The 21,628-nt window shown below is 31.8% G+C and overlaps 4 protein-coding genes across 7 annotated transcripts; all 4 read left to right on the forward strand.

Moving 5' to 3' along the window:
• The first annotated feature begins 905 nt into the window (after positions 1-905).
• LOC137823007 (uncharacterized) lies at positions 906-1,994 on the forward strand. The gene has a single exon (XM_068628077.1). The coding sequence runs from the start codon at positions 993-995 to the stop codon at positions 1,881-1,883; it is 891 nt and encodes a 296-aa protein (XP_068484178.1). The 5' UTR covers positions 906-992; the 3' UTR covers positions 1,884-1,994.
• A 6,807-nt stretch (positions 1,995-8,801) lies between these two features.
• LOC137820117 (glucose-1-phosphate adenylyltransferase large subunit 1) lies at positions 8,802-13,106 on the forward strand. 2 transcript variants are annotated; one of them, XM_068623947.1, is made up of 15 exons: positions 8,802-9,101; positions 9,203-9,448; positions 9,546-9,668; positions 9,779-9,949; positions 10,093-10,185; positions 10,291-10,374; positions 10,459-10,514; positions 10,718-10,811; positions 11,154-11,339; positions 11,449-11,529; positions 11,934-12,020; positions 12,137-12,241; positions 12,322-12,428; positions 12,505-12,565; positions 12,668-13,106. In XM_068623947.1, exons 2-15 carry the CDS (start codon positions 9,221-9,223, stop codon positions 12,767-12,769), a joined length of 1,578 nt encoding a protein of 525 aa, XP_068480048.1. In that variant the 5' UTR covers positions 8,802-9,101; positions 9,203-9,220; the 3' UTR covers positions 12,770-13,106. The 2 variants fall into 2 exon arrangements, with proteins under 2 accessions (XP_068480048.1, XP_068480050.1); XM_068623949.1 differs by having other exon boundaries at positions 8,867-9,101; positions 9,200-9,448.
• A 421-nt stretch (positions 13,107-13,527) lies between these two features.
• LOC137820118 (SNF1-related protein kinase regulatory subunit gamma-1-like) lies at positions 13,528-15,956 on the forward strand. Its single transcript, XM_068623950.1, has 7 exons — positions 13,528-13,864; positions 13,966-14,141; positions 14,210-14,317; positions 14,646-14,804; positions 14,892-14,974; positions 15,089-15,280; positions 15,359-15,956. The coding sequence occupies exons 1-7, from the start codon at positions 13,675-13,677 to the stop codon at positions 15,744-15,746; spliced, it is 1,296 nt and encodes a 431-aa protein (XP_068480051.1). The 5' UTR covers positions 13,528-13,674; the 3' UTR covers positions 15,747-15,956.
• A 2,317-nt stretch (positions 15,957-18,273) lies between these two features.
• Positions 18,274-20,513, forward strand: LOC137820741 (protein RER1B-like). Of its 3 annotated transcripts, none has more exons than XM_068624973.1 (4): positions 18,274-18,454; positions 18,534-18,987; positions 19,853-20,033; positions 20,188-20,513. In XM_068624973.1, the coding sequence occupies exons 2-4, from the start codon at positions 18,638-18,640 to the stop codon at positions 20,239-20,241; spliced, it is 585 nt and encodes a 194-aa protein (XP_068481074.1). In that variant the 5' UTR covers positions 18,274-18,454; positions 18,534-18,637; the 3' UTR covers positions 20,242-20,513. The 3 variants fall into 3 exon arrangements, with proteins under 3 accessions (XP_068481074.1, XP_068481075.1, XP_068481076.1); XM_068624974.1 differs by having other exon boundaries at positions 18,281-18,454; positions 18,621-18,987; XM_068624975.1 differs by having other exon boundaries at positions 18,297-18,454; positions 18,581-18,987.
• Positions 20,514-21,628: the final 1,115 nt, after the last annotated feature.

Raw genomic sequence — 21,628 nt, forward strand, 5'->3', positions numbered from 1 at the left:
CTCTCTGGTTCCACCCACAGCTTCCATTGTAAGTTAGAAACAGGAAACAGAGGGAAAACAATGTAGATGAACAAGCTTAAGTTTGACTTTCACTTGCTGTGGTCTGTTTTAATTGAGTACGCTTGTAGCAGTTTTTATTTGTTTATTTTGTTGAATAAATCTTTTTAAGTACCTGTTCCTAAGTAAAAGCATTTAAGAATTCGTTAATGTAAGCATTATAAATATAATTGTTAGTAAAGATAATGAATATATATTGACAAGATGCCATGGAGTTGTTGTTCTTGTTTATTGCAAAATTGAAAATTAGGTTGCAGATTTGTTTATCAAGCCACTTCCAACTAGCATGTATGAGTTCTTAAGACAATATTAGTTTGCAGTTCAAAAATCAATGAGAAGTGTTAGATATTTTATTTTTTGTAACTGTAGTTTTTATTTGTTTCTCCTGTTTCAATTGTTGAATAAATCTTTCTAAGTAATTGTGCCTAAACTTTAGATAAAAGAATTTAAGAGTCAATGCAAACATTATAAATGTAATTGTAAGCAGATATTGGATATTTTGCTCGATTTTGTTTCACCTAATATATTTTCTATTTCAGTATTTTATTCTCTACTTTTTATTCCTCAACACCAGCTATTAATGATATATACATAGTCTATAAAAAAATGTTACACGAGATTTGAAACAAAATACGAGTTGGATAGTTTCCATGCAAGTGAGAAAGCAAGTTGAGACAAAAAAACGAGTTGGATAGTTTCCATGGGGGAGACACTGTTACAATATTTATGTCATTACATCTACATCCAAATCTCGATTAGTTAGCCTCACTGATATTTGTTTAGGAAGAGATTCTTTATGTCTCCAACAAACTATAATATATATATATATATATATATATAGACCAGATGCCATTGGAAGGAAGGCAGATCCATAAACTCATCAATTCTACATTCAAAATCAAGTCTTCTCATCTCTTATTTTCACTTGATCAAAAATGGCATCCTCTTCCTTGAACCCAAAATCCCATTCCCATGGTCGCTCAAATAGCTTGCCGTCTAGACCACACCCTCTCATTATAAAATGCAATGAGCACTTGGACAGCTTAAGGGCTTCCAAAGCAACCACCTTTTCCTCATTGGTTCTTAGCCATAAGATAAGATGCTTGCAAGATCTGATTGAGTGTGTTGAAAATTTGACCCATCTTCCCCTCACTCAAGATGTCCTTCTCCATGAGCGTCAAGAGAATTGGGTAGATGAGCTTTTGGATGGATCCTTAAGGCTCTTAGATGTGTGTAGTGCCGCCAAAGATGCTTTACTGCACACAAAAGAATGCGCACGTGAGCTTCATTCCATCATAAGAAGGAAGAGGGGTGGTGAAGTGGAGTTGACAGCAGAGGCTAAGAAATTCTTGACATCTAGAAAGGTGGTGAAAAAGGCCATCTCCAAAGCCTTCGCAAATTTGAACGGCACTTCAAAGAGTTGCAACATCTCATCCACCACAAACAAAGATCACCAAACAGTGGCTTTGATTACCTTATTACAAGACACAGAAGTGGCAACACTATCAACATTTCAGACACTGTTGCAATTTATCTCAGGGTCAACACAAACGAAGTCAAATAGCTGGCTTTCAATTTCAAAGATGATTCAGCCAAAAAGAGTGAGTTGCTCGGAAGTGGCAGATGAAAGTGAATTTGCCCAAGTGGATGCAGCATTGCAGTCCTTTGTTTTTGCCAAGACATGCAAATTTGAAGAAACAAACAATCTGCAAAGCCATTTGGAGAAAATGGAGTCCTGCATTCAAGACTTTGAAGAAGGACTCGAGTTTCTATTTAGGCGACTGATCAAAATCAGAGTTTCCCTTCTTAATGTCCTTAACCACTAGTCCAACATAGCTGGGACTGAATTTTTGTACTGATCGATATAGATACATTTGTACATGCAAATCGTAGATGTATATGTCTAGTGATATAATGAACTGGAAATCTTTCTGAAATTTTGCTGTTATCTCTTGAGTGGATCTTTTCTTGGGAACTTGAACATCAATTACATCATGACAACAGTTTTTGCACTTATCCACCATACAATTGCTAAAACAGTCTAAATCCAGCAAGTAATATATTTTTAGCGTACCATCGTGTTACTCTTATTATATTAGTTTTGTTTGGGTATTCACTTTGTATTGATTAAAGTGAATTGAAGTAGATCTATTTCTATGTGCACAAGACTTTGAATAAATAGAATGACGAAAAAGATTATCAAACATGTTTTAAAGAACATAACAGCTATTGGACAAAAGGTTTTATCTATACTATTTCACCTAAAAAGTATTTAATTTAAAATAAGTTAAAAATGGAAAATAATTGAAGCTACCTAGTACGACCTTTTACTCCAGCCAACGTGTGTTACCTCAACACAATCATGCTGAAAAGCAATATACACCTGCTAGGCAACAAAATCATGTCCAACACTAAAATTGTCACGCTGTATTTAAGAACCATGATGAAAACTCATTTTTTTTCTATATTTACCAACAACTTTCAATATTATTATTATTTTCTATACTATTTAATTACAATTTTTTTTATAATTTTTTTATTAAAATTATCATTCTCGATTTCATTGAGTCCATACTTTAATTCTATTTCAAATAACTTATGTTACACACTTTCAAAATTAAACTTTTGCGTTGCCGTAAATATTTTTAGTTTTATTTGCTTTAGGGAATTTTCTCTTCACTTTCTCCACAAGAAAAGTAGTGTTAGGGTTAGGGTTAGTTATAAATATTTTACGTACACTGATTTATGAGTCTGATTCATTCCGCTTAAATGGTTGAATTATTTCATTATTCTTAATGTTTTTTAGGAATTGATATTTTTTTTTAATCAATTAATTTCTAACATCCAAACTGATTAATTGACAGAGGACTGCTATAATAATCAAAATTATAAATTTTTAATTATCGACCTTATTTTTTTTCATATCTGTTCTTAATACTTCTTTGAATATTATTTGTGTGACTAATTAAAAAATTTAAAGAACGATCAATCACCATGAAAAAAAAAGAAGCTAATTGAATAGTTATTATTTTAGACGAAGATAGAATAATAAATATAAAACAAGTCATATTATATAATTATAGGGGATTCAAGGTGATAAAAATGCACCTTTGGCCTTTCTTCCTTCTTAATATTATCTAAAGTGTTTTTTATTCTTTATCTTTTGAATTCTGCTTCAATTCTGCTTCAATATCTTGGATTTGAAATTGCTTGAACTATGGTATAAGATTTGGTTAATTTTCCCTCTACCAAACCAATTATGATCTACACTCAACTCTCTGCAAAAGAAATATTTGTTTTACTCTTATTTTTTCAGATATTTATATCACAACACAAATAAGACACTTCTAGATATATAAATCTGAACTGAGATTTGTCTTTTGGATATGTTAATTCACAATATAGTAATGTTTTTCAGATAACAAGATAATTTGGAGTTTAAAAAAAATGATGGATACGTATTTACACTCCACTCTATATTTCGACAACTAAAATATTATAATAATAATAATTTGGATTTCAAAATGTAAAAATATAAATGTGGGAAAGCTATTGACTTAATTGAATTGAGTTGTAAGTATCTCATTTTAAATTGAATTATAATTAAAAAGTTTATTTTATTGAGTGTTTAAAATATGTTCAACTCGATTGTAATTTTTACGCCATTCAAATATTTATAAAATAAAAATTATAGTTCATATTTTGTTGAAAAAAAAAATATAAGTAAAAATCGTTTATTAGATAACTATTCTTTTGAGAGGATGCAAATGGTGAAGATATATTACAATTAAAACATTATTTAGTTTAAATAATTGGTGAGATAATCATCTTTGTTTGGTTCGCACGAAAAAAAAAGTGAATATATAACTTAATTTATAACATTCTTTAGTATCTTTAATATGATATGATAATATTTTCTTGTCATTTTTTCATATTTTATTATTATATTTTTTATACGAGGGATGAAGGTTAAATTCAATAAAAATAAAATAAATATATATCATTATTAAAAAAATCATTAAATAAAAACTAATTTTTAAGATAAAAAATAATTATTTATTATATTAATTAAATTAAATCCAGTTTAGAGATTAAAAAATTTATTAATATTTAAATTAGTTTATATCATTGATAAATTGTTTATAAATTAATATCTAATTAATTACTAAGACTTTAAATTATTTATATTCTAAAATTTATAACTAATTAGATATTAATTTAAAAAATATTTATTAATAATAGAAATTAATTTAGATATCAATAATTTCTAAAATAATATTTAATTTAGTCAATATAACTAATAATTATTTTTTTAAAATTATTTTTTATTTAATAATTTTCTTGTAATATATATATATATATATATATATATATAAAATTTTATATTAACAATTTAGATTAAATGTATTAATTAGGTGATAAATGCATTTTAATTCTTTCTCATGAAAACAATAAGACATCACTAGTGAAATGTGTCATAAAATCAGTACTTGCGTAACTACATAAATTTTTTAATTATCATCGTCTTTAATCTTTATTTAAATAAACCATTATTTATTTTATTTTTATAAAAAATAATGGTTAAATAAAAAAATTGTGTGTTATTCCAACACTTCAAATATAATTAACTAATAAATAAACATTAATATTAAATATAACTTATTTAAATAGTATAAATAGTGATTTTTTTTTCACTTTATTTATACATCTCATATTCATATATTTACCATTAATTATGTTTATAAATTACAACAATTTTAATATCATAGGTATAGCATCTGTGTCCAATAAAAGAGAAGCAAAAAGAATAATTGTAAAGTTTCTGAATTTGCCTCAATTCCTATAGTCAGAGGAGAAAGTTCAATAACTTTCCTATTTTTATCCAAAAAAAAATATTTTTTTTTCTGGATTAAGCTTGACTTGGTACTTTGTAATGGTAGTGAACAACTATTCTAAATAAAGATTCTAATTTATTGTTTTCATATTCTTGCATTATTTTTTTACATAAAAATATTGGCTTATAATTTTTATAATAATAAATATACATAAAAATTTTAATGTAAGAATTTTATAGTTTTATATAAATGAAATAGCAAAGCTTGATCACAAAAGTAAAAATTTAAAATTGATTTTAAATAAACATTATTAAAATACCACACATAATTATATAAAGAAATGAAGCTAAAATAATAAAAAAAAAGAACTGTTCTGTATCTGTGTTAATCAATTACTAGCAGACATGCCACATGAAGGTTGTCACTTTGTAAGTTGTTTTTCATAACACGAGGATCAGATGGGTTCCGTATCAGATTTTGGTTTTATTCATATAGAAAATTTTAATCATAAAATATAACAAATTTAATCAAGGAGCATGTACAACACTTATTATATTTAAATTTAATCTTAAAAATTCTTATCAATTTTTTAAAAAATAAGTCAAAATTATGAATATTATAGCTCTTTGTTAAATTTTTTGTAGGTAGTTGCTGCAATATTTGAGAAATCAAATTCGATGTTATTCAATATTTCCATAACAAAACTCAACGCTAAAAAATGATCGCCTCGTCAATTATAAAAACTATAATTAGCATTAATTAGAGAAATGATTATTTTAAAAATATATAAAAAAAGTGTTTTTTAGTATAAAATAAAATGATTGAAATACGACGAAGAGTTTAGTGGTTCTATCAATTGTCATGTCTGATATTTTTAGATTCAAGCACACCATTTCAACGGTGGAGATTGATCTAAGTGAACCGTGATGATTATTTCAACATATGATCATATCATACCAATCAGAAAGGAACCAACGGTGGAGGCAATGGGAGGGTTCATATTCACATGCATCATGCATGCATATATGTATGTGAGTAGCATCATGCGCTTGTTTGTTTTCGTAATTAAGCCCACCCATCCATCATCACCAACCCTAATGCATCAATCCCTCTCACGTGTGTTGTTCTCCTAATCATTCAATGTGGGCCTCCAACTTCTAATTAACGGGCCTCATCTTCTTCTCCACATTCTTTTGTTTTTATATGATTTTATTTTATTCCCTAGTAATTAGTTAAATAGTTTATTTTAGCATGATTTTAACATTTAAATGTAAATTGTAATGAATGATTTTTGTAGTGTTGGTATTAATTAATGTTAATGAAGAACTTAAGGGAGGTGATGGAAAAGTGTGGACCACAAGAGATGGGCCTACTGACAGATGGAATGGGTTTGGGCCCATCTGTGTCTCTGTGAACCGTCCATGCAGCTGGCCTGGTCACTCTGGGCAGCCACCTGATCCAGCAGTTACATTATTTCTTAAAATGACAATTACATGATTGAAAATACCTTCTATACTTCTCCATCTCATGTTCTTCCAAATTCAAAATATTTGTTTCTTTACCATTATTATTTTATATTACGTGTATTTTTATTCTACAATTTTTTTTCATATTTTCTATTCAATTATAAAACGTTTTGTAGTCAATATACATTATTTTTATTATACTTACTTGAAAAACTGAAAAATTATATTAATGGCATCTTTATTAATTGACAATATCACTTACGCGATAGTGCATCAAACTTAGTTAAACGGATTCATAATAATATTTTAAATTTTTTTTTCTATTGAATAGTAGTAATAAAGGTTTGAAAAAGGTCCTAGCTTAGCTTCATACATCAGTCTACAAAATTCTTAAAATTTACCGAAAAAAAAAGAGAAGCTAAATTGAACTGCATTATTTATTTTTATCTAATTTGACTAGTTAGTGAATCATATAAGTTTAGGCTAAATCAGTCTATTTAAAAAAATAATTGTTAACATATATATGTTCGAACTATTATATTTACAATTAGAATTAGTTTCATTCATTAAATTATATATATATATATATATATCACTTTTAATATTTTAAATTTAAAAACATATTTTTTATTTTATTTTTTAAAGTCGAATAAATTTATTTGTTCCACACCAAATTATATAGATAATTTAACATATGAGTTGATTTAATCTATAACATTTTTTACTTAACCACCAATTTTAACGCATTTAAGTAACAAAAATGATTTTTTTTTCTCTACTTAAAAGGTATGTATTATGGTAAATAACATCAAATGAAAGTCGTATTATAACGTTGATATGGATCAAATTTTGTTTAAAAAAGATTTTACATTCAAGTTTTCTAAATAAATAAAAAGTATTAAAATAGGATATTTGATTATTAGACAATCTCTCCATCTTTTTTTCTTTTTCTGTTATATTAATATAAAGATAAAGATAAAAACATACTTATAGCAACATAAATAAAATATAATGAGAAATAAATGTACAATAAAATAAGAAAAGTGAAGAAAATACAGTAGATAACTCACTTAAAATTGTATTAGAAATGGATTTTTTTTAAAACTATATTATAAAAGAACAAAAGAAGTAATTTATATTTATAAAATGACAATAAAAAAGGAGTCGTTTGTTAACATGTTTATATCAGTTAAGTTTATATCATAATCAATTTAGTATAAGTAGGTTTAGAGTGAAAAACAATGAAACTATTTTTGTACTGTTAATTTGATCGGAGAAGAGTAAAAGTTGAAATCAGAGAAAATGAATGAGTTTGAGTTGGTTTTCATTTTGTAATTCTCATCTGCACATGGACATTTTTCATAGAATTGGACTATTTGACAGAGGATTTTGTATACTTCGATTAGATCTTTACAATATTTAACAGGATCTGAATTTCTCAACGTATTTATGCTATAAGTTAATGGGAATCGTCACATAAATGGTCCATGTTTCAGACTCAGGAGGCATCAAATGGATTCTTCCCACCTCATTCGGTCACAAATGTTTTTCTAGTTTCACATAACAATGGCAATTAATTATGAAACTTTATACTTTAAATTCATTCATAACACATATTTTATGACTTACAAAGAACGTGTTTGTTTATGGTGCAAAAATAGTCTATATAGGTTATAAGAGAGGAGCAAATTAGAATGATGAACCACCACTGAACACATTAATTCTTCTTAATGCAGAGGAATGCTCTCTCATTTATCATGATTCTTTTCAGTTTGAATATACGATTGTATGCATGCTATAACTTACAAACTTTAACACTCATAAAAATAGCTTAGTTTTTTTTCGGGAAAAACAGTTGTTTAACATAGAGCTAAAACTACAAACATTTTTTTTATTCTCAAAAACATTTGAAATCAGAAAAAAGAAATCTTTCTCAAATATAGCAAATTGGTACAAGGTTTTTAAAGGGTTAGCAGGGGTTGGTTTATTTCCAAATAATGTTTTTGCTGGGTACTCTTTGTTTTTTCTTAGACAAATAAAACTTTGTTAAACATAAACAAATTATTATAGAATTAAGTTTACAAAAAAACACGTAGTTGTTTTATTTATGAATATGATGGTTGAGTCGTAAATTTATAATGTGTGAAATGGAAATATTTATCTTGATCGAAATAAAAATGAAGAAGAAGAAGGAAGAGTGAGAAATTGGCAACATGTGAAGTGGGTGCATAGGTCCAAGGGTGGCGAAGATCTGTCAGGTTAGAGCAGGATGTGTTGGGTACTATGACACACTGAAGCAAATTTCAACCGTAGAAATTCACATCAAATTATTTGGAAGGATTCTATATATTAATTAATAATTTTCTTTGATTTCATTTAGGAGCAGTGGGCGTAATTGATGACATGTCTTTTTTGCTCAATGCCTATCCCACGTGTCACAGACACCTAGAAACTTGGACTACAGCGGCAAGACAACATTATTTTATATATATGCTACCTTTTCAAGTTAATAATAATAGTTATCAAAACCATAATAAGATTTTTCTCTTGAGCCAATAAAGGCAACCTCTGGTACCTTCACCTCACCACCACTCGATCGCATTGAGAAGTCTAATGATTGATTTTCAATAATCTCAAAAATCAAGATCACTCACTGTTATTGCTTCTGCAGATTTCCACTTTATTGCATACTTACAAATTCTTTAATTTAATCCTCTTCAGCTTCACCTTCCTTAGTGTCAAGGTAAGCTTTTCTTTATGTTGTTTAAACTTTCTCGTGACCTTTATGTAATGCACACTTCAGAGAGTTTGTAACTCAACATTTGACCCTTCACTTCTTAGCAGTGAGTTGAGATCACTGCAATGGCTTCTTCTTCTGTAACCTTGAAAGCCAATGCTCACTTGGCAAACTCAGAGAAAGGTCACCTTTTTCGTCAAGAAAGTAGCTTTCTTGGGGAAAGAGTAAAAGTTGGCCCCAACAACAGTGCCTTTGTGACGAATCAGTTGGCCAGATGTTCAAGAAGCCAGAAGAGGGTGAATCATGGTGTTGCATCTGCTATTCTCACTTCAAACGATGCCAAAGAATCACTGGTTAGTTGAATTTGATTCTGGAACTCACCTTCTACTTCTTGGACCTTTTTCTTTGTTTGTGTGGTTGCATTTTTATTTGGTGTGCTTTGAGTTTCAGTCCTTGCAAGTGCCTTCGTTCATGAGACGAAGGGTCGATCCTAAAAATGTTGTTTCCATCATATTGGGTGGAGGACCTGGGAAGCAACTCTTTCCCCTCACCCAACGTGCTGCCACACCTGCGGTAAGTGAATCATGGTTTTGGTCTGAATCCTAAGTTGTTTGTGCTGTGGTGGTTTTGGTCTGAATCTTAAGTTGTTCTTGTCATGTGTGTGGCATGCAATGCGTTTTCAGGTGCCTGTGGGTGGATGCTACAGGCTTATAGACATCCCTATGAGCAACTGCATCAACAGTGGCATCAACAAAATATTTGTGCTGACCCAGTTCAACTCTGCATCTCTCAACCGTCACATCGCCCGCACCTATTTTGGAAATGGCATCAACTTTGGGGATGGAACCGTGGAGGTACGTGCAACACCACCACTTTTGGTTACTGTGATTTACAGAGAAATATGAGCCACTATAAAGTTCTTCCTTGACCACTTTCAGTTTTGTGTTTCTTAATTATGCATGTGGTCACTAATTAAGCCAACCTCAACTCCAAACAGGTTCTGGCGGCTACTCAAACACCGGGAGAGGCTGGAAAGAAGTGGTTCCAAGGAACTGCAGATGCTGTGAGGCAATTCACTTGGGTATTTGAGGTGGGCGCGATTTTTTGTATACTACTTGGCCTTTTCTTTAAGCTCTTGTTCAGTACAATTATCACGTTTTGAGCTTCTCTACAAGTAACAGGGTCGTTGTTGCAGGATGCCAAGAATACACACGTTGAGAATGTATTGATCTTGGCTGGAGATCATCTATATCGAATGGATTACATGGACCTAATACAGGTTTACAGTGTAATTGTTTTGTATAATGGATACTATTTTTATTTTTCAAAAGTTTTCTCATTTACTTTGGTTACAAATGAACAGAATCACGTTGATAGAAATGCTGATATCACAGTTTCATGTGCTGCTGTGGGTAACAGGTGTGTTTAGACAGATGTGTTTCTTTTTGTTGCTTGATACTACCCCTCCTTTATAGAACAAATTATAGTTTTCTTATAAAAAAGGACCGGAGAAAGTACTATTATGCTAAGTATTGTGCTTAATTTATTTCCAGGATGAGTACATAGAAACAACTAACTTCCTGGTAACAAAAAAATTACAAATTTACTTGTCTGCTTTACAGCCGTGCATCAGATTATGGATTGGTTAAAGTAGATGATAGAGGCCGCATCATTCAATTTTCAGAAAAACCAAAGGGTGATGATATGACAGCAATGGTAATTCACAATCTAGCCTAATGTTACATCTTTTTTCTGTTTTCAAGTTATCTGGTAATTTTGTTGTGGCTGCTCACTGCTACAAAGAGAAAGAAAAGAAAATTACCATCCTCAATTTCAAGAGTCTTTCCTCCTTGTAGGAGTAAAAATCTTAGCATTATAGCATTTTCCCTGAACTTGCTGGACCAAAATAAACCTCAAAACCTGATGTTTCATCCTTTTCTCCTTCTTGCCATAGTTATTTGATTTTTCTACAAAACTTTCTCCCACCATAATAATATGTTCATAATATATATTTGTCTGAGCTTAATGTACTCATGTATTCCTGTGCTATTCTCGCAGCAAGCGGACACCTCTCTTCTTGGGTTGTCGCCCCCAGATGCATTAAAGTCACCATATATTGCGTCTATGGGGGTTTATGTATTCAAGACAGATGTTTTACTCAATCTTCTGAAATGTAGGCATCCTACCTCCAATGACTTCGGATCTGAAATCATCCCTGCAGCTGTGAGGGACCACAATGTCCAAGTAAGAGAAAATTCCATTAATTTATCTTCTTTCAAATGATTTTGTACATTAGAGTTCTAATTACACCTATGGAAGAAGTAAAAAAGTTACATGTTTGTTGTCTTTGCAGTCGTATTTTTTCAGAGATTATTGGGAAGACATTGGAACAATAAAATCCTTTTATGATGCTAACTTGGCTCTTACTGAAGAGGTGGGTTCAAGATGTTTATGGCTATCGTTTTTCTAATTTAATAGCTTTCCCATTCTGAGTGTAGGCAGTAGGCACCATGCCTTAGTTACGAGCCACAATACCAAAGATACATTACTGGTCCCTTTTTTGCACCCAATGTTCAGTAACATAGGCTTTCGGTCGAGTGTGAGGGCCAATAAAAAATGGTAAAATTGTAGCATACTAAATCGGAGGAGGCATGAATCAGTTTAGTATAACTAATAAGCAAGAGTACTTACTATGGCTCATTATGCAGAGGCCTAATTAGTAGTTACAGTGAAACTCATCTCAATTAGCTCCTATAATGTTGCAAGTTATCAGTATTCAGTGTCATTTCTGTGTTTATTAAAACTAATACTCGTCTGCTCTATGTCATTCTCTTGCAGAGTCATGAGTTCGAATTTTATGACCCCAAGACTCCCATTTACACATCTCCTGGATTTCTACCACCAACTAAGATTGACAAATCCCGGGTATGACATTGATAAAATTCCACCTTATAATATGTTAGTAACATCATGCAATTATTTGAAAAAGAAGAGTAAGATCATGAAATGTCTTGCTCATTCTGTTTGAGTGGCTTTGGTAGATTGTGGATGCCATTATCTCCCATGGATGTTTCCTGCGAGAATGCACTGTCCAACACTCCATTGTGGGTGAACGTTCACGTTTGGATTATGGAGTTGAAATTCAGGTAACCTACTTCACATTCTAGACCTGTGATGCTACACCACCCCACTTAAAATTCCTCTTAACTGAAACCTTCTTTTGCAGGACACTGTAATGATGGGAGCGGACTATTACCAAACTGAATCCGAAATTGCTTCTCTCCTGGCAGAGGGGAAGGTCCCAATTGGGATCGGAAGGAATACCAAAATTAGGTAATTTTAACGTTTGTGGGCCTGAAAAGTTAAAAGTAAATGAAGTTGTTCACATAATTTGTTATCTTTGTTGAAGGAACTGTATCATTGACAAAAATGCAAAAATTGGGAAAGATGTCATCATCAAGAACAAAGATGTAAGCGTGATTTTACCTTTGATCCTGTTTTACAGTCACTTGTTTTCTGGTTTAAGCAACCTATTTGTGTCTTAACTAGCAAATCAAATACTTTCTCTCTAGGATGTTCAAGAAGCAGATAGACCGGAAGATGGGTTTTACATTCGATCAGGAATCACCATCATAGCGGAGAAGGCAACAATAGAAGATGGCACTGTCATATAAAAGGATAGCGCTTATGTCTTGGGCGGGTTGCCCAAAGGCGCTCGGTGAAAGAAGCATTGTGAGGAACACACTCAAACGTCTTTTCGGGCAGAATGCAATGCTGTGTTAGGTGACAAAGGAGAAATCAGAGCACCCGATTTTCTATTTGTAAAATAGAATTTCCCCCACCATCACTACATGTAGAAATAGAATGAATAAAACATGAAAATCAACTTGCATGAAAGCAAATAAATTGAAGGACCAATACTGAGCTACAAAGTTTATTTACCCCTTTGTAAAATATTGTTTTGTTTCTCGCTAAAGTAATAGAGAATGAGTCAGCGGACTCATAACCATCCGTTCTTGTTTACAGTTATACGCTAACTGAAGCACTAATGACGAGAGTGTGATGAAAATAGTGACAGTATAAATGAACGCCAAATTTCTCAGGAAAATGACACTATCAAGTTATTTCAGGAGAAAAGGATAGATACGAGATATCATATGATACTATAAAAAGAATAGTAATTATGCTGTTATTATAGTGACTGATATGTTAAGGTGTCTACGTATAATTAATAAATAGTTTGGAAGAGTTTTGTCAAGATAATGTCTAGTGGAAGGAATTATTATCAGATAACGAGGATAAAGTGGTTTTCATATTCATATAGCACTGTATTCATAAAGTGTGGTTAAATATTGCATCATTTTTGTAATTAAACAATGTAGATCTATAGTAAATAATTTCTCCATTGAGGAGAAGTTATTATGAAGAAATGGAGACGTGGAAGTTGCGAGTTTGAAGAAAGTCAAAGTCCTAAATGTGCGGTGAGAGGCACAGGTGGTGAGTGAGGAATGTGAAAAGTAAGAGTTAAGCTAAATTAAATGCATGGAGTTTAGCGCATGGAGAAGAAGAAACGAAGACAATGCAATCTAGGAAGATAGTGGAAGGGTTGAACGTCTCGGAGGGTGGGTTAGAAGACAAGGAAAAGAACCTAACTTCAAGCCTCGGCAATGGTGATAACCAACACGTGCAGATTGATTCTGGCTCCGCCCTTCAACAATTTCTTGATCACATACCCATTAGTTCAATAGCTGGCATAAAAAATTCACCTGGTACGTTTATATTTGTTGCCTACTTGTGTTTTTGTTCAAGAATCAATGCATGTCGTGAACATTATATGATTCAATACGTCTCCTGTCCCTTGTATCTGAAGTTTTGGAATTGAAAGCCGGAGACAGTATAAGGGATGCAATTCATATGTTGTACGAAAAGGACGTCTTTTCTGCAGCAATTGTTGACGTATTAGACTCCAATGCGAATAGCGTAACGTTTTCAGATCAGTACATTGGTCTCGTTGATTTTACAAGCATGGTTCTTTGGTGCCTTGAGGTATTACTTGTATTTTTAGGAAACCTTCTATCTCACGCCATTCTAATTAAACATGTGCTATTTAAAAGGAATATGGAAAGATCATGAGTGATACCACGGAAAACATTCACAAAGATCTCAAGTACAACGGCTTTTTCTCCATCCTGGACCAGATTCCTCAGATTGGGCAAACCAAGGTTTCCTGCGCTTTCTTTATGCTACTTTTACTCTGAATATCTTTGAGATTAAAGTCAACTTATACTTCTTAAGTTGTAGAGTTTAATGAAAAAAAAAATCTACAAATTTGAAGATCTTTTCAGTTCATTTAATCTTTTTCTCTCTCCTACAAGATCTCAAAAAGAAATTTATTCAAAGCTTTATTCTGTCCTTGCAAACCATGCCCAAAATTTGTGTTTGAAAGACTTTTGCAGTGATAGGAGGCTTGGAATGGATCTCATTATAAGCATGCAAAAGCTGTCCACTTGAACAATTGTTAATTTTAAGTTACTACTCCAATATTACTAGATTAGCGAGTTGGCCAGATCATTCCTCTGGGAACCATTTTTCCCCGTAAACTTGGATGATACGGTTTTGCATGCACTGTTACTTCTCTCTAAGCATCGGGTGCACGTTTTGCCGGTCATTCAGCAACGTGAAGATGGACTCATCGGTTTTGTTACACAGGTATCTGCTGAGTTAAGCACAGGTTTAGAATTATGGGGTGAAGCACAGATATCTTATTGTAATATGCTGCTTGTGCTTTTCTGCTAGAATGCGGTAGTCCAACACCTTCTTCAATCAAGTGAACTAGAGTGGTTTGATAACATTGCAGACAAGAACTTGTCAAATTTGCGGTATTCAACTCACATTCCTTAATGTACATACATGATGCATCCATTCTCCACTTGTTCAAGTGAAATGGCAATCTTGCTTTGTTGCTCTTTGACCCTTTTCTTATCCTTGCAAAGATTTGAAGGCCAAGAAAATCCCAGTTGTGTATTTGCGGACCAAAGTGTCGCAGATGCTCTGAAGTCGCTCTGGCAAAACCAAACTACTCCAGTAGCTGTGGTAGATCGAGAAACTAAGAAGCTCCTTGGCAATGTGAGGAAAAGTGATGTTTATATTCTTGTAAGGAATAATGACCTCTTTAGAAGTAGAACGTAAGTTCAAGACATGTCCTCTTTCTCAGTATTGCTGTAACCAATATGATAGAGATGGCTATTTATATGCAATGACAGGATTTTAACTGTGGGGGAATTCATTCACATAGAGACTGAGAAAGCAAAAACTAAGCCAAGCATTGAACATGATCATGGGGCTTTTCTCACAGCAGGAAGTCTTCGGCTGAAAAACAGCTTCATACCCAGAATGGACTTGCCAGTTGCCATCAAGGAAAATGCAACGCTCAAGCAAGTAATGGAGCATACCACAGAGACTAACAGCAGTTTCAGCTTTCTGCTCAACGATAAGGACCAAGTTACAGGTTTGCTCACATTGAGAGATATAATTCTGCTGTTTGGCCCCCCATGTGTTAATTCTACCATTAATGGAGGTGGCTTTTTTGAATTTGCCTTGGAGCAAAGTGGATGTCAAGTGAAAAATGGAACTATGATTCGTAATCATTGATCTGATACAGCAATCTTTAAAGACTTAGGCTCATCAAGGCCTACAAAATTCATGCCACTTTTGGGAAGATGCAGTGTAATCTTTACCGTTTCTGCATTACCTATGATTTTGTGTTCTAAGTTCTTGACATATTTCATAATTTTGCCAAGTCTTAGGACTGTATACAGTTTTCCCGCTTCTGGCACCGTGAGAAGAATCCGATATCCCCAATAGTCCTTTAATCCGCCTTCTGCAGATTCCATCTTACGAAGAACAGTTGCCATTGCCACAGCTACTGTGTTTTTACTTTGCATCATTATCTGCACAGCATAGGAAACTATGTACGGATGCAGGAAGAAGGGTCAACAACTATTTCTTCATGTATCATCATGGGTAATAATACACTAACCACCCAATTTTTTATAAATCCACATTACAATTCTTAATATTATTATTTTAATATTTTTTTATATTATTTAATTTTAAATTTATTTTTTATTATATATATTAGTTTCTAAACACATCACAGCTAAAGTGTATACAGCTGTCAAATTATCATTTTCCTTTCATGAATTAAACCATATGAGCTAGAAAAAAAACAAAAGAGAAAATGAACTGATTATTAGCATTCAGAACAAATACAAAATTGTGGAATAAATTATAATTTTATATTTAAGTTACATAATTAATCGACATTTCCATGGCTCTAAAATTGACATGTTTTTAGTCCGGTTAAAAAAATCGTTATTCGTGAACCCAAGTAGTTGTTTGTAAGAAATAAAAAAAAAGTAATCTATTAATATCCATAGATCCATCCAAGGAAATAATCTCTCTTGATTTTGAGAGTTATCCTCTCATTCATATTCAAGTGTGGAGTTCTATCAAATGCACTTTCAAATGTTAAATAAACTTCTATATCTTACCAACCCAACCCAACTACATTTATATAAGTTGGATCATTGAACTAAAATATAGAATTTAATTGGATTTATTTCACAACTTCAATTAGAATCGGATCGAGTATCCAATTAATGAGTTTTGAATCTTATTAATTCAACCTAACTTATTTACATATTATATTAATAATAATATAAATTGTTAGCTAAAGATAGTAATTGGAGACATATTTTTCTTGTGATAATGTTATTTATGATAATTAACTATATTTAAGTACTTTATTGTTTTCCGTTTTTAGTTTTATTTTAATTTTCAAAATGTATTATTATTTTCATTGTTTTTTAGTGATGTGATTCTTTGTTATTCTTTGCCAAACCATTGTTCAATGATATGATTTTTTTGTTCTTCTTTGAAGATCTATTAGGCCAAGATGCACACTAATATCCTCATACATATTAATCTATTGATCACGTCATAGCTACATAGGGACTACTTCTTTATGCACCTCATCACTTTTTCAGTTCCAAAATTACCTTTAGTAAAAGAATAAAAATAGAAGCAATATTTTATATTATAGATTATGTAATCTAGAAGTAAAAAATTATCACTTCCGGATTTTCCCACTTCCAAAATTACATAATCTGGAAGTCAAAAATTTGCACTTCTGGATTACGTAATTCAGAACCTATTTAACAACTCACAAATTACGTAATCCAGAACTTATTTAAGAAAATAAACTTACTGAATTATGTAATCCAGTATCACTTTTAGATTACGTAATCTGGAAGTCGTAATTTTTGACTTCTGGATTATGTAATCCCTAAACCCTAAACCATATTACTTATATTTTTATCTTTTAACTTAAGGATAATTTTGGGAATTTTAAAATTTATGGAGGTGGCTGAAGAAATGATGGAGGTGCAGGAAGAAGCAGTCTTAATAGGATCAAAACTAAATTAAGAAAGGCCACTTCTTCCTGCACCTCTACAAATTTCTTCCTGCACCCCCTCACTTTCAGAAAAGATTGTTTTGCCCCTTTAAAATATGGTTTCTGGATTGTTCTTTCCAAAATATTTCTGGAACGTCTTTTCCATAACATGTTTTATGAATTCCGGATTTATAAATCCAGAATGATTTTTTGTCTTCTGAATTTTTTATTCCAAAAATATTCTTTGCTTATGGAACCACGGTAATTTTAATATTTTTGAAAAATGTAGGGATGCAGGAAGAAAAGTGTAAAAATGCAGGAAGAAACACCCATTAAGAAAAGGAAGGTACAAACAAAGTCACGCCCATAATGTATTGGGCCGACGGGCAAAGCCCAATTCAAGGAACCATGCAAAAGAAAGACAATATTATAAGAGGAATAACCTTCAAATTTTTATTTTCTTTAGAAAAGTTATAGCAATTTTTTTAGAAGCAATGAGAAGAGAAATTTAAAATTGAACGTACCCTCGGAATAGCATCAGACTAAAATAACCATTTTAAAATAATTAACTTTTGCTTTTATCCAGCAGTAGAATATATTGCATTTTTTTATAATTAATTTGAATTTTAACATTGAAAGTGAAAATAAGAAATAATTGTTTTTATTACAATGTTGATTTTAGTTGTGAAAATTAGATGCAGTGTTGAAGGGTAGAGATGGTAAGTAAGTAAGAAAGAAGGTAGTGAGTGAGTTAGCATTAGAATCAGAAAACGTATAACATAAAAGATGAAACAGAAGCTAAGTTACCACTTGGATCCTCTTAACATGACATGAGACACAGGTTGACGGAACCAAACATTCAAACCCAACCTATCCACCTTGTAGAGTAGATCCGCTCATTCAGGTTTGCTTCCATTCTTCTTCGTTTCTCTTTCTTTCTTTTCTTTTCTTTTCCACCTTCTTAGGGTTTCTTTTCCTCCCAGATCTCCTTTCCCCTGATTTCCTAAACCTCAATAAATAACAATAACAGTACGCGATTGTTTTCGTTTGTTGGGATTCTAAACTTGAAGCGTCGGAATCCTTTGGAATGGAGGGAAGTGGCGGTGGCGCTTCTCCGTCGTCTGCGCCGGTGAAGCAATATTTGCAGGAGTTCTCTAAGCTGTTTCAGTACTATCTGGACAAATCTACCCCCCATTCCGCCTACAGATGGATTGGGACATTGGTCATGGCATCAATCTACGTCTTGCGTATTGTTTATGTGCAGGGGTTTTACGTTGTCTCTTACGGCCTCGGAATCTACCTCCTCAATCTCTTGATTGGTTTTCTCTCCCCTTTGGTTGATCCAGAGCTCGATCCCTCCAACTCCCCTTTGCTTCCAACCAAAGGATCCGATGAGTTCAAACCCTTCATTCGCCGCCTCCCTGAGTTTAAGTTCTGGTAACTTTTCACACACACTCTAACTCTCTAAGTTATGCTAATTCGGGATTTTTTGTATGCCCGTTTATGGTCCAGTTTGTAGTTGCCTGAGTTTAACTTATTGCACGTATAGGAAATAGGAAGATGAAGCGAATTAAACTTAGGGTTCTTTTGGAAGAGTTTCTCCATAAGGAATACATGAAAAAGGAATACAAAGAAAGAATAATGACATAAGTTAATTATAGCCTATGAAATAATTAATTTTTCTCATGTAGAAGTTTTTATTGAGAACTCATCTTAAAATTAGCTTATGTAATAAGTTACTGCTTGGATAAACTACTTCTCAGTAATCACTTATAGAACAAGAAAACTAGATGCTAAGATGAATTAAGGGTTAGTTTTTGGATACGTAAATACTTCTAAAAGAAGAAAACATGAAATATGTTTATGTAAAAACCATAGTTGGCTTATTTATTATTTAATTTAATATGTTTATGTAAAAGTTTTAGTTTAGCCGAAATCTATTTTCTAACCAATGCATGAACTAATTTGAGTTTGTGGAACAATTTTGTATTTTTTTTATTAAAAGTATTAATAGAGAAATTTATCCACCAAATAAGTCGTTAGTTTCTCCTGTAAATTAAAATCAGTTTTTGGAATTAATTGAGGCGTATAAATGAGAAAGTTTTATTAATTAGTTTTAAGGGAAAAACTCAATTCCTTTTATCCTAATTTCTTTTTCTGTAAGTACTTACTGGTAAGTTATCTAACTACAGTCTAAATTGGAAGTGATTTCGGTGGTGTGACTTCATTTGTATATGTAACTTCTTTATTTATTAAAATTGGTTGTTGTTTTTCATGCGTGTGAATTTTGTAATGGGTGTAGGTATTCTTTCACCAAGGCTCTCTGCATAGCGTTTGTGATGACCTTCTTTTCCCCGTTTGATGTCCCTGTCTTTTGGCCTATATTACTCTGTTACTGGTTTGTTCTCTTTGTCCTTACAATGAGGCGCCAAGTTGCACACATGATCAAATACAAATATATCCCATTTAACTTGGGGAAGCAGGTTGGTCTTATTCTTAGATTTCCCTTCCATAGTTTATTTGTACAATTGTTAGTATTTCTCTCGTAACTTAAGTCCAGCACAAGTAAGATTGGCTGTTTTATTTGTATCCTTTCTTCCTGAAATATAACACACTGTTTCTTTTAATATTTGGCAGAAGTATAGCGGTAAGAAATCTTCTGCAGGTAGCAGTGGCTCTCGAGCAGACTAAAACTTGGCTCTCACGATGAGGATCTACTGTGTTAGGATTTCTGAACAATCAGGCTAGTTAATCCCCCCTCCACCTTTTTATGAAAGAATTTGTATTTAGGGTATTATGGATGCGTATGCATTATGCAGTACAGAAAATCTTATTGCCCACTCTTTATCATATTACACATGAAGACGTGCTAATATTGGTACACATGTATTGATTGGATTTTCTTGTAAATCTCAGCTTGTATTCTTGAATTTGTCATAGTGGAATTTTTCCAATCCTGCAAAGTTGATCTGTCGCTTTAGGCTTTCTGTCTGCCCCAACCATACAGTTAAAGATTAGATAGGGTGTTGATTTGAACACCATCACCGAAAGTAGAGAGATTGGTGGATAGATTCAGGTTTCCATTTCCATCACCGAAAGCAAAGTTGATAAGCTGTCTAGACATCCATTTCCATTTGGATGGAAGAGAAAGACCTTAATTAGGAAAGTCATCAGCAAAATATGTGGACATATTATCCTAATGATTTGGCCTTTACAAACATACATTGAAATTATATTTTATTTATTATATTGATCTAAATAATTAAAATTTAATGCCTTTATTTGGATATATGGGAATGAGTTAGTGGAAAGAGGAAAGAAAAAACTTGAAAAGTTGAATCCTTTAAATCTAGGAGAAGTAAGTGGAAAGTGAAAAGAAAAAGTTGAAATATTTAGAAAGTTTTTATCTTTCCATTCTTCTCTCTTCAGTTTTCCTTCATCCATGCAAATAATTCTCTCTTTTTTTATTCTCTTTTCCATTCCCTTATTTTCGATCTCTTTCATTTTAAGAGTCATTTTAAATTAGTCTTCACCAACTCCCTTCAATAAAATTTTATTATTTCTATCATAAAATATTTCATCATTTAAGTGTTATTTTACAAGTCGAAAATGTTTTTATTTTACCTTAACAAAGTTTCATGTTTTTTTAATCAAGTTTTAACGTTCATGTTATTCATTTTAATTAATGGTCAGCATTGAAGACTTTTTTTCACAGGTTAACTTTTATGTATTACTCAGCTTGATCCGATACATTTCTAATGTAATTTTACTCCACGAATTATCTGTGATAGAATTTGAATAAAACTAACAGTCTATGGACATCCAAATAAAGTTACATTGGTTTAACGTGGGAGATCATAATATTTTTTTAAAAGTAAAAGTAACATTATATTCATAACAAATTATATAGGTGTTGGAATATTAATTGGTAATTTTTAATTAAATAAAGTCTCAACAATATTAATAATTGATTCTAACATTAAATAATTTATTCCAATACCATGATTAAAAAAAATATCATAGTTAAACATCCCTATTTATATTAAATTAAACATAAAAAAATTTATAATCAAATGAG

The sequence above is a fragment of the Phaseolus vulgaris genome, chromosome 9 (assembly GCF_000499845.2).
Source record: "Phaseolus vulgaris cultivar G19833 chromosome 9, P. vulgaris v2.0, whole genome shotgun sequence".
In the NCBI taxonomy this organism is placed as follows: domain Eukaryota; kingdom Viridiplantae; phylum Streptophyta; class Magnoliopsida; order Fabales; family Fabaceae; genus Phaseolus; species Phaseolus vulgaris.